Genomic DNA, 16,091 nt, shown 5'->3' on the forward strand with positions numbered 1-16,091 from the left:
TTGTTGAGAGCTCCCAAGACTTGCAGAAGACACTGACCTGGAAGTAACGCGCGGGTCACCGGCTATAAAACTCCTCCAGGAAGCTGAACAAGATGTTTTTTTTTCTTTCATTTTTATTTTATTTATCTTTTACAAAGATGTGTGGTCAAATTCAGCAATCGTTTTCAGCTAAAGAATTATGCATTGCTCTTAACATTTAAGCGGAGTCTTAAGCGACTCTAATCTAATGGAAAGCTATATAAGGTCAAAAAGATTTTTGCGACTTAAAGCCGGGCATACACTGTACGATATTTTCTATCGTTGAAGAATTGGCCCAAAAAGGGCAAAAAAAACCATACAGTGTATGCCTGGCCTAAGCGACTCTACTCTAATGGAAGGCTAAAAGCCGGGCATACACTGCACGGTTTTTGCCGTCTCACGACCACGTTCCCGATCAGGAATCGTACGGTCGGATGAAAATCAAACATTGAAATTCAGTCGGCCCCCGTGAGTGATCGTGAGCGCCTCCTGCTGTTGAAGCAGAGCAACGGGCATCTATGAGCCCATTTCCCCCAATCTAGCGCACATGTGCAAACAGGGGAATTCTTCTTCTTCTTCTTCTCAGACGAAAACATAGGAGTGGAGAGAAGCATGGCGGAGGTACGTGTGACATGGAGTCAAACTACGGAGGAGAAACTCGTAGAATTGCAAAAGCAGCACGTTTCATTCTACAGAGCCTCATATTTAATGGTGATCGTTGACACTTCTGTCTTTTTCTTCTTCTACTGTTGACGTTTGGCTTCTGGATAGACGAGTCTGAGTAGCGCCATCTCTCTACGGTGGTTTTTGAACGTACAGTGTGAGCAGTCGGATCGCATCAGAGCGTCGGGCCGTACAGTAAGAACAGATATGGTGAGCAGTGAACTTTTAAACCCTGTGGTCTCGTCATACAGTTTGAGCTGTATCTGATTGCAACGAAAATATCATACAGCCTATGCCCGGCTTAAGGTCAAAAACATGTTTGCGTAAATGGTCAGTGGCGGTTGTTGCAATCTTCTGACTTCTGGACCAATATAAAAATTCATCACAACACTCCACAAAGCATTTTTCTCTCTGCTATGATTGATCAGGTGGCGCACAAAAACCCAACTCCTATTAGTAGAAACTAAAGCCCCATTTGCATGGGATAAGCATTATCTGGAGACTCCGTGTGATAAATAAATCACACCTCTACGTATGCACTGTATGGGGCGCATTTGCACGGGATAACCGAAGCCTGAGAGTTTGCTGAAATTCACGAAATATCTCCCGGATTTGTGACTCGCCATGGGAAGACCAGGAACAAGTTGGCAGAGCCCAAACAGAGATAACAGTTTTTGAGAATAGCCCACAGTGATTTTTGTTATATTCCAAAATGCGCTAGCTGAAGTTACAAAGAAACCGCTCAGTGCTTTAAATGTCCATTTCTGAGGTTTTAAAACAGTAACTATGTGTTTAAACTCGGCCTGTTTTCACCTTAAATTCCAGCCGGCCAGCATCTGCACATTGAGGAGAGGAAACCCACAGCTCGTTTGTATACTGGTCCTGATTCGGCTCCGCGCAGGCTTTTGTTGTGTCGGCCAATCAGCGGCGTGCTTGAAGAAAACAAATGGCTGCTTATGAAGCTACTTAATTAACAGTGTCATGAAAAAGAAACTGTGCATTTCTGTGAAGATGGACCAAGCTAAAAGCATCGGCCTAGAACTGAACCGCGGCTGTTGCAGCACTTTGCCGTGGGAGCACATGTTCACCAGGACCGACGCCGGACTGTCTTTAGATTGTGAATCAGAAATAGATCAAGCGGGGGAAAAAGCGCCTACGTGTCTTTAGAGGTCATTCCAAGTTTCCAGCTGACATTGACGATCACGATGAGGATGGCGAAGAAAGCTTTGGACTGCCAGCTGAGGAACAAAGGAGAAGAAAGGAGAATTCTGCTGATGGGACACAGTCCTGAACTGAAAACCTTCTCCTGAGGTGATGTTATGGATGGATTCTATAGCATCAGAAAGAGAGCAGCAGGACATGAGAATCATCTGACACGGTGTGAGTTTAAGCACTTTTTAAAAAACTTTAATGATGCAGCATATTTAAAAAAAATCCATGTATCATTCTATTGTTCCATTTTTAATGGAATCTTTAACAGATTATCTTGCTATGTGTTTTTTAGTCAGACACAAAACATTTAAAAAAATATTTATCCTGAATATTTATCCTTTGCTTAAGATAAGATAAGATAAGATAAGATAAGATAGGCTTTATTGATCTCACATTGGAGAATTTCACATGTCAGATCAATAAAGCCTATCTTATCTTATCTTATCTTATCTTATCTTAAGCAAATGATAAACATTCAGGAGAAATATTTTTTTAAATGTTTTGTGTCAGACTAAAAGGCAGAGTCAGCGATTTTTACCAAAATGTAAGTAATGCCCAAGTCCCTTTTTGAATAACTGTCTTACCTGCTCATCCGCTCCTCAGGGGGATCGTGTGAAAAAGATTTCCTAAAACTACTCTGGTCTTATTTATTTCCACACAGGCCTTCCTATTCTTCTCATAAACATGTATGCAGTTTGCTTTATTTTCAAAGTATACGGTGAGAGCAGCGGAGCTACAGTGAACGGCTAACACCGAAGCTAACCGCATACATAACCACTAGAAGTGCGCATGATCAGCCAGCAAGCGTAAATTAACAAAGCATGTTCACACAAATCACCTTTACATGAGCGCGTCAGAATGATTGGCATGTGGGACAACCAATAGATAAGGTGATACCTGGTGTGTGTGGGCAGGACGAGACATGGAGGCATCTGATTGGTTCTTTCCATTCGGACTGAATGACTGAGATTGGTCAGAGTTTTTACAGGCCTGCAACTCTAACTTTTTAACCTTCCTTTTTCTGAATACATAATGTGTTGACTACTGACAGGATGGACCTTTTCACCCAGTATAAGTGTTTCTGAACAGGATTACCAACTATAGCTTTAAAAGTATGAAATGAAAAATTAGCTATAACACTCAATTTGAGGTTGGCGTGTGTGTGCGTTACTAATTAATTTGGTGTTCTAATTGTTGAATAGTTGAAAGATGTTTGTCTGTTCAAAGCAGACATGTGACACAAATATTGAAATGCATTGTTGTAAATTATCTTTATATAGAGAAAAAGTTCAAATCACTGGGTAAAGAGTTTACATGGACACCATTGACAGGCCTTGGCAGGGAGAGAGGTGTTGCTGCAAGGTATGTGAAGTTATTCAAATTAACAGCTTTTGTTGACGCCCACTTAAGTGATTCTACAGAAACTTTGACACCTGTTTTCGCAGTAATGTTTTTGCAGAAAGCCAACATTCAAATGGTTAGATTTGAATGCTCTGCATCTGGGCCCCACTGGCCCTCCATAGAGACTGCACATCCATAGAAACAAGAAAACAGTTTTTTAAAGCAAAAATTACAGATAAGTTTTATTTTTTTATCTGTTGCTTGTACACACCCCGTCCTCTGCAGCTACCCATACGACCAAAACCTGAAACTGGCACTGTAACAGTTCAAAACGTTTAAATCAATGCCCACTACTCTGCTAATTCAATTTTAAAAGCATAATACTTGCTGCTACTTTTCTTTTTTTTCCCGCCACAGTTCAAACACTAGCCTTTGCAAAACAGGAAAAAGTTAAGATCTGGTTTCAGTTTTATAATGTTTGTTTGTATCATAATCTTTATCAATTCTACAGTTAATATATTAGAAATATATCAATTTAAAAAAAAACAAATTAATTGCTGCTACCTTTCTAACTTCCCGTGGAATCCGGCTGCGCTGCAGTGCTATTGTATGTTGACAGATATAAAAGTGTTACGTTCAGATGTGTAATTGTTTTTTTCTCTTACCCTGTATGACACTGCTACAGTCAAGAAGAGCAAAACTTTTAAAAAGTGTTTCTCTGTAACTCAAATTTAATGGCTTGATGTTTTACTGTGCTAATTCAGGCTTGTAAGTAAAGAGAAACAACTCCAGACAACAGTTTCAGCTGTGTTTTTTTTTTTTTTTTGCGTTGTTATTAAGAACAGTGCTACAGCTGAAAAGATTTGAAATATTCGATTCATAAAATAATTTCTATTTTACTGTTTTATAACTTTCTGTACCAGCTGGACGAGCCAAAATTAGCTTAGGTGAGGAAGAACCTATTAAGATGTGGATTCAGTTTGGAGCACTTTTTTCACCCCCATTTTCCTCTTTAACATTGTGACATCTAACCATGATTAAAACAAATAAGAAGAACACCATTCTGTGATGATGCTTCTCATCTTCCTGTTGATCCCAGCTGTGGCAATGTTTGACCTGTTTCTACATAAACAGACACGAAAAGGCATGATTCTATTTATTTATTTTTGCATTCCTATCAAAAAAATGCTACAGTTATGAAAACCTTTTGTTTCTGAATCTCCACTCCTGATGTGAGTTGTCATTTGCTTCTGTTTACGTTAGCTTTATAACCCTAATATGCCACAGCTTCCAACACTAATGCTATGATCCAAAAATCAAATAAGAGAAGAAAGTCCAATGTGAAGCTCTTATGCTGCTTTTTAAACTTCAAATGGCAATGCAGAGAGATCAATTAATTTAACATTCATGGTTAGATTAATTCATGGTTTTGGATTGTGGGACAAATTCAGAGTACCCAGAGAGAACACATGCATGCACGGGGAGAACATGTACACTCAACCCAGGACGGGATTTAAACCGAGGACGTTCTTTCTCCAAGACAACAGTGCTACCGGCTGCACCAGTGTAATGATTTTAGGAGGATGTGAACCCGGTATTCAGCCAGACACTTCAGGTGACCTTAAACAGGATTTATTGGAGATGAGGAGGAGGATGGATAAGGCAGGCAGAACAAAAACAGTCCAGTCGGAGTACAGAGCAGACTTCCAGCACAGAACCAAAAAAACAACAGGAACTGGGTAGACTCAAAAATAAGGCAAACAGGTCAGACTTGGTAATTGGACAGACAGGTAGAATACAGGATCCTGGAGAGCTCCTACCGGAATAAACGAGGACTGAGACAAAAAGCATGGGGACATGAGATGTGAAACATGTGCGAAGTTCCGGCAACAAACAGAAAACTGAGGCAGGTTTAAATAGACGGGCGGACAGGTGAGCAGGGAGAATAATTAACCAAAAACAGGTGAGAACCATCAAGGGATGATGTGGCTGAAAGGAATGACAGGATAAGTGAAAACGGGAAAGAACTGACAAAATACAAAACCAAAGTAATCATACAAACTAAACCCTAGAAAGAAAATAAAAGTTAAGACAGAGCAAAACACAAGCACATAATAAAAACCAGAAACTAATGCAAATACAGGAACCATGACTAAATAAACTATAACCGTGCAGAAGCTATGAAAGAATCCAAAACAAGACCTAGACCAGAAATAAAACCTGAGGCAGAGGAGTGAACTAACTGATCAAATAATAAACATAAACCAAGACGGAAACCAGAATATTACAACCAGTGTGCACCTCCCTTACTTTGATCCTCTCAGTTAGATTTCCCTGTAAAGCACTTTGAATTATCTTGTATAAATAAAAATGGTGCTTTACGATAAATTAGCCCTAACGATTAGGAGTGTTGAAAATATAATACTGAAACTTTTTTAGAATATTTATATTAATTTGACATTGCTTTTAAGAAATGTTTTCCAATTTAAACTAAAAGTTACAAAACAATGTGGTAATATTTTTTTATTATGGTCTTTCCGCCCAACATAAAGTGAGTACTCATTGAAAACAATCTAATGGATGCATTTTTGTATTGTAAAACACACACATATCGTTTGCAGGTTATTTTTTGGCAAAGCCATTAAATAGGTTGAGGTGAAAACCCTGAAAGTAAAGTTTACCATTCTAAGAAACTCTTGAATGAAGGATGGACATATCGGAAGTCAGTAGTGGTCACGCTGGTGCCATCTTGGATCCAGGCAGGGTTCCATTACCGGGCAGGTGAGACTGATGTGAAGTGAAGCGTGGTGTCATTCCAGCTGAACTCCACCAAGGATGGAGAAACGCAGGTCAAGTGCTGCTGCTCACCAATCTGAGTCTGGGAATGGGGCTGTGTCTCTAAACAAGTCAGAGAATGCAGACTACAGCGGAATTACCTGAAAAATTTGCAATAAACGTTTTGAGACATGCTGATGCCCCTACAAAGACTTGACTGTATCAATAAAGTCCAACACGCTTAAAAACAATTACATTTTCAGCTCAGAGAAAGCACTTTTTTGAGCTTAGAGTGTAGTTCAGCATCCTCTGAGTTCCTTTCCATTTTTAATGGCTTTGACATGTCTACTTTTTGAGCAGCTCTGATATAATTGTACTGATTAGATGATTTTCATAAATCAAAATGCAACAGGAAAAATACGCACTGCATTTTCTCACAGTGGTAAATCTTCGAATGAGGAAAAAGGAATTCATGCAACCAAGAGGAGAATAACTCCCAACTGTTTTTTTCTTCTTTCAAATGTATTTTTTAAGTCCCTAATGTCACTTTTATTACCTTTGTTCTTTAATTTTCCTATAAAGCACTTTGCATTGCTCTCTATAAAAAAAGGTGTGATAGAAATAAACTTCACTTGCCCTGTCTTGGTCTGCATTTAGACAAAATTACATCCAGTGACACCATTCGTTCTAAATGCCTTTTTTTTGCTTGCAGATCTTCACTATTCTTACAAAGTCAAAAATTAAATTGGGGAGTTTTTCTTTCCACTGTCGCTTCATGCTTGCTCAGTATGAGGGATTGCTGCAAAGCCATGGACAATGCAGACGACTCTCCCTGTGGCTCTACGCTTCTTCAGGAGGAGTGAATGCTACTTGTCAAGACTCCCTTAGGACATTTTTTGACCAATCTGTATAATCTGATTGAATTTGACTTTGAAAAGTGCCTTGAGATGACATGTTTCATGAATTGGTGCTATATAAATAAAATTTAATCGAATTAATTGAATTGAAATTAAGCAATAAGATAAAAAAACACTCTCTGTCTTAAATGGTCACATATTGTTTTGCATTAAATGAAAGAGAATGAAAGTTGTACTTACTTGTGTACACAAGACAAAGGGACATGAAATCACCACCAGAACACTGTATCAACCAACTAAAGCCTTTAATTGTTTCTTTCACTTTTCTCAGTCAGTACTGGTGGAACTAACTTGTTTGTGGGCAACAACAATGTGGCGTGAGCGCCAAAGTGAAGCAGGAAGCGGAAAAATAAATCGTACTGTGTACAAAAATACAACTTCACTGTACAATCGCTGCACTTTACAAAGCACAAAAAACTAGGGAGACTCAGATCTTAGTCTCCACATGGCGGATGGCACTTTAAAGAAACAGCCAGTCCAACTATCATTCTCAGAAAACATGCAGAAGTGCATAAAAAACACAGTTTTTACAGTAAATTTGCAATACATCAAAAAGAAAAAAAATATAGACAAGTTTATTCTTTTGGTACAAGTGAAGGCAATACAAATATCTTGAAATAAATTACTACCAAAGCCAACAAGAGTACTTTTAAGGGTTAAATGTGACACATGATGGACAATAAAAATGTCTCTGAAAAACTGTAAAGATTGGCTGTATTAATCTATTGCACTACAGATGCTGTCATCGTTTTGTGATCCCAGTACTTAATGTATGCTTCCAAGGGCACCAAACAGGTTATTGTGAATTTATGCACTTGGCTGCAGTCAAATATAACATTTAACTGATGTGATAAAATTAGGGATCAGTCCTTCAAAAATTAGATTTAAAATTTCCTCTGAATTTTTGCTCCCTCATGCAACAGCAAATGTGCACAGAATAAAACTGCCTGGAAACCTCACATGCAGCATATAACAAAAAGGAGCATGCATGTTTTTATGAACAATCAACACATGTTTCCCAAATTTTCAACTTAAAGAGCTGCAACAAAGCAGATGAAATCGTGACATGGTTGACGCGTAAGGAAAAGGAGTGCAAAACATGAAATATAGAAGGAGACTTGAGCTCACACTAAACAACTCTGAATCAGTTGCAAACTCCACTAACATCAACTCCGACGGCAGAAACCTTTTTTTTTTTACTCTCCATCATGCATCGTGTGTGTGCGGTATTACAGAAGAACAGCACGAATAGCAAAAACATTATTAAATTAATAAATTACATAATTTATCGTGTTTGGTTGTTCAAATTGGCACAGTGCACAACAGCAAAAAATAAAATCAATTTTACAGAAAATAGAACAAGAACAGAGGCGCGCTTCCAAAAATAACTTTGGGACTTTTGGAGCTCAGCGAAGATCAAAACTGTTCCGATCACAGCTTATTCTGGATTCACTGAGGACAATCTCAGAGACATCTTCATGCTGCAGGCAACACAAACCGAACCTACAGCATGCTACTGGGCGCTGGCCTAAGAAACAGGTATCGAAGTCCACTTTCTCTAAAGGACCACTGGGTCTTGATGAAACTTGCCAACAGCCGCCGTGCAAGAGTCAGAGGACTCAAATGTGTCCCACGGTGTGTTTTAGTCTTTGCTTTCAGAGCGTGTTCGTCTGAGGATGGAAGAGAAGAAGCTCCGGCCTTGTGGCGGTCCTATCAGCATGTGAGCCTGGTTCTTGTGGACAATCTGAATCTGCAATGAGTGAAAACAAATGTTCATTGTTTCATTTTGAAAGCTTCACGGTCCTGTGGATAGCTGTACTTTCCTTTAAGCCATTTTGCTACATTCTCTAAAATACACTGAAATACATTTTTAATTGCTAAAGTTTGTTTATTCCTAAAAAGTTCCTATAAGTTTTCATTAGTGTTTATTCATCACTTTTTAAAGCTAATCCTCTAGTCAGAACTGGAGTAAAGAAAGGATAAAAAATAAAGAAAGTAAAAATTGATAAAACAATAACAACAATCTAAAGGTAAATTATTAATAATAATAATAAAAATAATAATAAAATAATGATCAGAATGGCTTAGTTAGAGGGAGTACGGCAGGCTATAAAAACATTATTATTATTGCTTATTTGAAGAATAACATCACATAATTTTCTTGAATAAATATTTGTGATATTCATCTGAAAAATGGGGATTGAATATTTGGTTCTTCAGTACTGTAAATGCAAAAAATTTTCCTGCAAAATAATGTTTTTTTTCCCCCACCAATATTATATATATTAAAAATGTCCGTACATTGAGAGAAAAGTCAAACTTTAGTCAAACTTCTTGTCTCTGTGCACAAACCTAGCCAATGCTGATTCTATGTAATACACAAATGTATTTAATAATCAGCAGAAGTGGAGAGCAATTGGTAGACATACGGAAATCCAAAACGGTCACAAATCATCCAATTTGTAAATCCAAGTGATGTCTGGAAAACAATATACTATTTAGTATTTCAACATAACAAATGAATAAGTGGTTAATATTAAATTTTAATTTATTTCCCTTTGGTAAAACCTATTCAATTCGCAATAGATGCCTTCACCAGGATAATAAGACCAATTTGTTGGTCTTATCTTTGGAATTACTGGTCTGAAAAGCAAGAAGGGTGTCATTTTGCATGTTTTGCAAGATAAAGTGGCCTTTAATAAATGTCATTTAGTAAGTGCCACCAGGCACTCCGTAAATGCTACCCGGTGCCAAACTAGCACCACCCAGCTTTCACACAAAGGTGATTAGTCAACTTTTTATTCATTCTGTATTCATGCACTGAGTAATTATACAGGTCTGGATATAGTAGAGCCTTTTGTTAAATGTGAGGCCTGTAGGGTAAACCTAGTATTTGGCAGTGTTTCTTGTCAGTATTAAATCAAATCCCTATCAATCCTACCAAATCAACATTTACGTGCACTTGGAATGGGAAGTTTATTCATTTATACCAATCCACAGAGAGTCGAGTGTATCACACTGCATCAGTAGCGCAGATGTGATGAATTTTAGGATAAAATCCTTACGCATTAGTTTCTAAATGTCTGTACTGGAAAAAAAATACTTTTCCAGATGAAAGTTCAAAGCTACCTTTGTGAAAATTGAACTCATGCTGGGTGCTTCTTCTGCTGCGACTCCATGTCACAAGAGCTGTTTTTCTTAGTGAGTGACTCCAGGTGTTTGTGGCGAGAAGTGCAGGGAGTGTGCCAAAATAAATACTGAAATACATAAATCCAGCTCCGTTTAAAGCACCCGGACTATGTGGATCAGTTAATATTCAATATTTGTAAAGAAATACAGAACTGCATAGACTGTGGCTTAAACAAAGTGAACTGTTTTATTGTCATAATTATTACTGCGACTGCGAGTACACAGTACAGTCACAGTGGATCTGTACTTTCACCTTTATTTACAGAGAATATATACATTTTTTTGGATTTGAACAGTAGAAAATAAGATTGTCATTCAAAGAGGAGTCTTTATGATTTGATTAATTAGAAAATGTGAACTTACTTTTTTATGTTTTTTAGTTTTCTAATTAATGAAATCATAAAGACTCCTCTTTGAATGACAATCTTATTTTCTAAAGGTGAAAGTATAGATCCAATGTGTTGTTTTTTCATATTACGCTTAGGCCCATTGCGCTTTCTAACAATGTTTTTTCATATAATTTATTGTTGCCAAGTATCATTTCCCTGCATCCTACTTTTTTCTTTCACATGACGTTGCATTGTATTCTTTTGGATTAAAACCCTGAATCGGAGCATTGAATTAAATTGCTTGGATCAAATCATTGACAGTTTATGCAGAAATATATCGCAGCAGAAATACACAATCCTACTACTATATCTGTACGACCCCTAAAAAGGGGTCGGACGAAAACAATACTTCCACTCTACCTCACAGGAACATTAGCTGTAGCATAGTTGTGTTGGTCTTGTAGCCAACTGTTGGCTGATCTGTTTGGCAATTGTCAGGATATCTAGTCTGACGGTGCATTTCATTTGTCCTTGGTAGTTGGCATTCTCGACTTCAGAGTTGGAAATTTCAACAAGAACAGCCCCTAAAGTCGGTATTACGAGTCAGCGCAACAGAATGGTACCCGGCTTCAGCATTTATGATGGCTCCTACTCACAGCAAAGGTACTACCTTTCAGTGTTCATCAAACAGGATGTTTCAGCTCATTTTGCACAAAATACCACCTAGAACAGCGTTATTGTCATTGTTTTAACAACTGTAGCCACAGTGGCTAAACCAGCAATGAATGATGGCCACCTACTGTTCTGCTTCAAAAAAGACAAAGATTTTGCAATAAAATTTGACTTTAAAATGCATTCTGAGGCCCAAGTTGGCTGTGTTTGTTAGTTTAACAATGGCATTTGTGCAAGCGTCTGTGTTGTTTCCTACCGTCCGACAAAAGGGAAACTGGAACGCATTAAAGGTGGAGATTACATAATTTGCGACATGTTAGGTCCAACCTAACTTTGCCTGCAAGATGAATTGTCGTGGTATTTTCGCGTTCACAAACACACGAGAATCCATTGTGTATTGCCCAAGCTTCAACCGTTTGTGTCCAAACCAAAACCGTTTGGGCCAATCACGTTGCAGTATTGAGATTTAAGGCGGGACATGCTGGTATGATGAAAGCAAGAGCTGCCGAGCCCACAGCTGAACCAAAATAAAACATGGCAGCGCAGGAGGACGCACGGCCAGCTGCTGCTATCACATTGGTTTTGTAAGAATCCATGATTTAATCTTTGAAGAAGAACAGAAAGAAGTGCCTCGAATAGCTCAGCTTCTTGTGGTTTCTCATGATGCCTGCTGCTTACGTTTTAATTTCATACTGTGATTGGCTAAAACCAACCTTTGGTAGGCAGGCGCAAGGTGTCGCTTCGACCAATCAGCTCAGAGAGATCTGCTGATTGTCCCTCCTTTCCTTGAACAGATTAGATGGGAGCAGTCCCAGATGGATAATGTGCAGAACATGGAGTGATCATGATAAATCTGGCTGGCCAGGTTGATTCTGACCTCCGATGCAAATGGAAACGCTACAGGACTAAAGAGTTTAACACAAATCTTCTTGGGAAGAAGCTCAAATGCTTTGAAATAACATTATTAATGTCAATTTGCAGAAGGTCTTACAATATTTTAACTACAGACAACAGGACAAATAAGTGTTGCTTCAAAGTGAATTTCCGCTTCTCTTTTAATTGCCTAATTGCTTTTCTTGATATATAACAATGCTTCAAACAATATCTCATTTCATAAACTGTCATATCCATGCAGAACTGAATTCTGTAATGCATCACTAACAGACGCCAGCTCCCATATGGCTTCTTGTCTAATGGCTTATAAATGTAGATCTATAAGCTTTAATATAACACAGTTTGAGAATGCCAGGGATGTATGACTCTGACATCAAATGGCAACATATGTGCATCACAATTTATCATGAAATTTTGGCTCTGAAGACCCGCAACGTCTGAATTAGCAATGATGCTATGACTTTATAAATTGTTTGATGGAGCAACATCACATCAACTCTCAAGGGCTGTCAGATTCAGCACATCATTAAACCGTCGCACCAAGAGTCTCAAAGCGTTAATGTGAAGCTTCCATCTGCATTTAATAGAGCACGTTACCTTCAAAGGAAAGCTGCCATTTATTATAGTTGATCTCTGACTTTGTGGCAGTTACGGGCTTTTATAGACTTGCTTTTATCATTAAACGAGAGCTTGACACTTCTGATTTTCCTTACCATGCACAAGATAACCTTTTCGACTCAAGACACTGGCCACAAAAGGAAGGGAAGATCAGAAGGAAGAATAAAGTGATAAAGTATAAAAAAAAAAGATGCAACATTAAAAATTTAATGTAGCAGAGCACTGATTTCAAACTGATGTGACTTTAACTAAAATCATTGAAACAGTAAGAAATCATTAGAATTAAGCCTTTAAAAAATATACATCGTTTTACCAGAATCAAATCCATGAATAAAGCAACAATCTAAATCATTTTATATGTTGGGCAATTGTAAGGGCATTTATGGGAAAGAAAATAAATAACATTTAACTTCAAAACTTGCACTATGCACCTTCAAGCATCAAATACTTTTGTCAGCAAATGCATAAAATTTATGTGGGGAAAAAAAAATCAGTATTAAGGCTTCTTTATAACTTCTAAATCTCGCGGATAAACTGATAAACTTTTGTTCACATGGCACGCTCCCAGGATCACCAGTCGCCAGTGGTGAGCTTGCTCTGCACTGGTAGCAACACCGTTCTGTAGAATGATCATCAGGAGGAGATGGTCCTCAATCCTGAAGGGCGTTCTTGAATTTCCTGAAGATTCTTTGCTGCAGTGGCCACAATCTTAGCAGCGGATTCCTCCATATAGGGCCATTTTTAAATGATGATGGGTGTGCTCTTTCTCTTTTGAGGCTACCAGTGCTAAAACGGTTTAAAGCACATCTGTACCTTTTCATGGCATGACTTCACATTTACCTTTTATGGTATTATCTTACTTTTCATTTACAGTTTTGCTGTAAAACACCCTCAATTTCCCTTTGGGATTAATAAAGTATGTTGAAAGGGACTTGAAATTAATATATTGAGAGATTTCTCAAACACTAGAAATAGCCACCTGCCTCCCTACAATGGATGGATGGATATCTCACACTTTGATCCCTTTTACTGAATACGTAACACTGTAAACTGCAGTCCTGTACATCACTCCTACATCTTCCAGCTGAGTGACTTCATTTTGCTTAAACTACATGTTGTGAGACAATAAATACAATTAATGACTTACAGTGCAGGGAGTCTGCATCCAAGGTTCCCCGTCAATCTGCATCGGGAGGGATTTAGTGGTTCTGTAGGTTATAAACATGGCCATAAACAAAATGAAGTAAGATTACAGGGAAAACAAACCCAGCCAGGAAAGTCCTGTTGTGCCAGTTTATCCAAGGGACCATTTTTTAAATAATGCATAATCATAAATGCAGAGCTCTCCAAACCTATAGGCACCTATGGAAAGATTTGTTTTCTTTTTCTTTCTTTTTTGCTGCAGCAGATTTTTTTGCTCAGAAAACAATAAAAAACATCAAACCTTTAATTACAATAACATTTCTAGAAACCAAAACGTGCACCTTTCATCAACACTCCTAACAATTCTAACCCAATAAATGTACCTGAAGCATTTCATTTTAAACATGTCTTTTTAAATCTTGTGCCGATAGAGGCCGTTATTTGACGGTAGGTTGACAGGAAATGCTTTAACAGAGAGAGGGGAAAGACATGCAGCACAAATCCACATGCCGGGACGGCTTCATCGAAGTCTGGACACTCAGAATATGGGGCCTCCCCTACTCTACCACAGTGCCCCCAAAATTACTTTTTTAAGTGTCTGGGAACTTTTACAAATCCACAACTTCCTGTTTGCGTGGGTAATTCGTGTGGGGGGGGGGGGTATGATGTGACACAAAGACCTATTCCTCTTAGCAACTCTTCAAAATGGGAAAGAAAAAGTCCTTCATGTAAGACAGGTGTGTGTTGATCAATATAAGTGACAAATCACCAACAAGAAAATAGCTGTTCTCCTACAGGTACCCACAAGATAAAGTTGTTACTTCAATTAACTTTTGAGTTATACAGTCAGAGCGATAATTGAAATATTTTAAACGACTGGAACCGTGACAAGCGAGGCTGGCTGTGTATCTAAGTTTAACAGGCCCTCATGCAGAGTAAATAAAGTGGTTGAACAATACTTAAAGCTCTGTGTTTTAGACTTACAGGGAAAAAATGGCATCTTGGCCTTAACAGGCCTCCATGACAACATTTATCCTATAAAATTACCAACTCATTTTCTGTCAGGCATGCCAAAAAAAAAAAAAAACATTTATTTTTTTCTACAACCTTAAACGTAAACATCTGGAGTTAGCCAGACACTGCTTGGAGTTGAACTAGAAGTGTGTGCTTTGGTCAGATGAGCGTTAGACTGAGCTACATACATGACTATGCTCCTGGCTATGAATGAATATGTGAAAAAACACCTTATGTAAGTATGGTGGAGTATCTGTGATGCTGTGAACCCCTTTTTCACTTTTTATGACCTTGTTAAACTATAGGATATCATGCACCTATGAAATAAAAGGAGATTTTATATATAAAACTGGCAGCCTCTGCCAGAAAACTGAAACTGGGCTTTTCCACCACAGCTGTTCTTATGTCTACAGCTGAGGCTAGAGCCGGTTTGTAACTGGTTTGGTTTTTCACAACCTAAGATCCAACTCAAAGTGTAATTAAACGTCTCATCCAGTAAATGTTCGATCCTCCCGCTGTTTCATTGTCAGCTTTGGAGGCAGTTTAATTACACAAATAATGTTGTTCATCCCAGTAAAGAGACATTCTAATATCACCAGCTTAATTCATTAACACGTTTTTAAGAAAGAAGTTGCATTTGTGAACACTTCATACTATCAATGAACGGATTTCTCATCAGTTTTAGGAGCAGGGGTCTCCAACTTAATTCCTTGACAACTACTGTCCTGCTGCATTTAGGTGCCCCTCTGCTCCAACTCAGCCGGAATCAAATCAACTCCTGAAGAGGGCGTTTTTTTCGTACCACCAGTTGGTGCCGGGAAAGAAATAGCTTTCCAGGGGCCGGAGCTCTCAGGGGTGGTGAATACACAAAGGACTGGTGCTAAGCCAGCAGTAGCACCGGTTTACTACTAGGACAGGTTTAATGGAAAAGCTGCCAACATGGATTGCCACCTGGTCTTGAAGCAACAGAACATTTAACCAGATCAACAGAGGAATGGTTCAGTATCCTCAAAATCAAACTTGTTCCATGACCATCTTAGTCTATATCTAAATCCTGTAGAAAACCTGTGGGATGAGCTGAGAAGATGAGAACTTTAGATAAAACCCAGGATTCTGGACTCTTTGTGGAAAGACAAAGAGGAATGGCAAAAAAGAAAAAAAACTCTCACTGTCTGCTCCATCTAATGTAGAACAGATTACTAGATCAATGTGTGCTTCTGTGCTTTTTTGTCTCTCTTGTTGTGTCTCTGCTCTGTCTTCTGTAACCCCAGTCGGTCGAGGCAGATGACCGTTCATACTAAGCCTG

At 38.4% G+C, this 16,091-nt stretch overlaps 1 protein-coding gene across 5 annotated transcripts in view; it reads right to left on the reverse strand.

Moving 5' to 3' along the window:
- Window positions 1–7,154: 7,154 nt before the first annotated feature.
- dgkb (diacylglycerol kinase, beta) overlaps window positions 7,155–16,091 on the reverse strand; it is a 102,183-nt gene continuing 93,246 nt past the window's right edge. For all 5 annotated transcript variants that reach the window (XM_036135337.1, XM_036135339.1, XM_036135338.1 and 2 more), the window contains 2 exons: window positions 13,776–13,836; window positions 7,155–8,676 (listed from right to left, as the gene is read on the reverse strand). In XM_036135337.1, the coding sequence (XP_035991230.1) occupies window positions 8,569–8,676; window positions 13,776–13,836 (169 nt within the window). In that variant the 3' untranslated portion in view covers window positions 7,155–8,568. The remainder of the gene's footprint in view (window positions 8,677–13,775; window positions 13,837–16,091) is intronic.

Source organism: Fundulus heteroclitus, chromosome 3 (assembly GCF_011125445.2).
Source record: "Fundulus heteroclitus isolate FHET01 chromosome 3, MU-UCD_Fhet_4.1, whole genome shotgun sequence".
NCBI classification, from domain to species: domain Eukaryota; kingdom Metazoa; phylum Chordata; class Actinopteri; order Cyprinodontiformes; family Fundulidae; genus Fundulus; species Fundulus heteroclitus.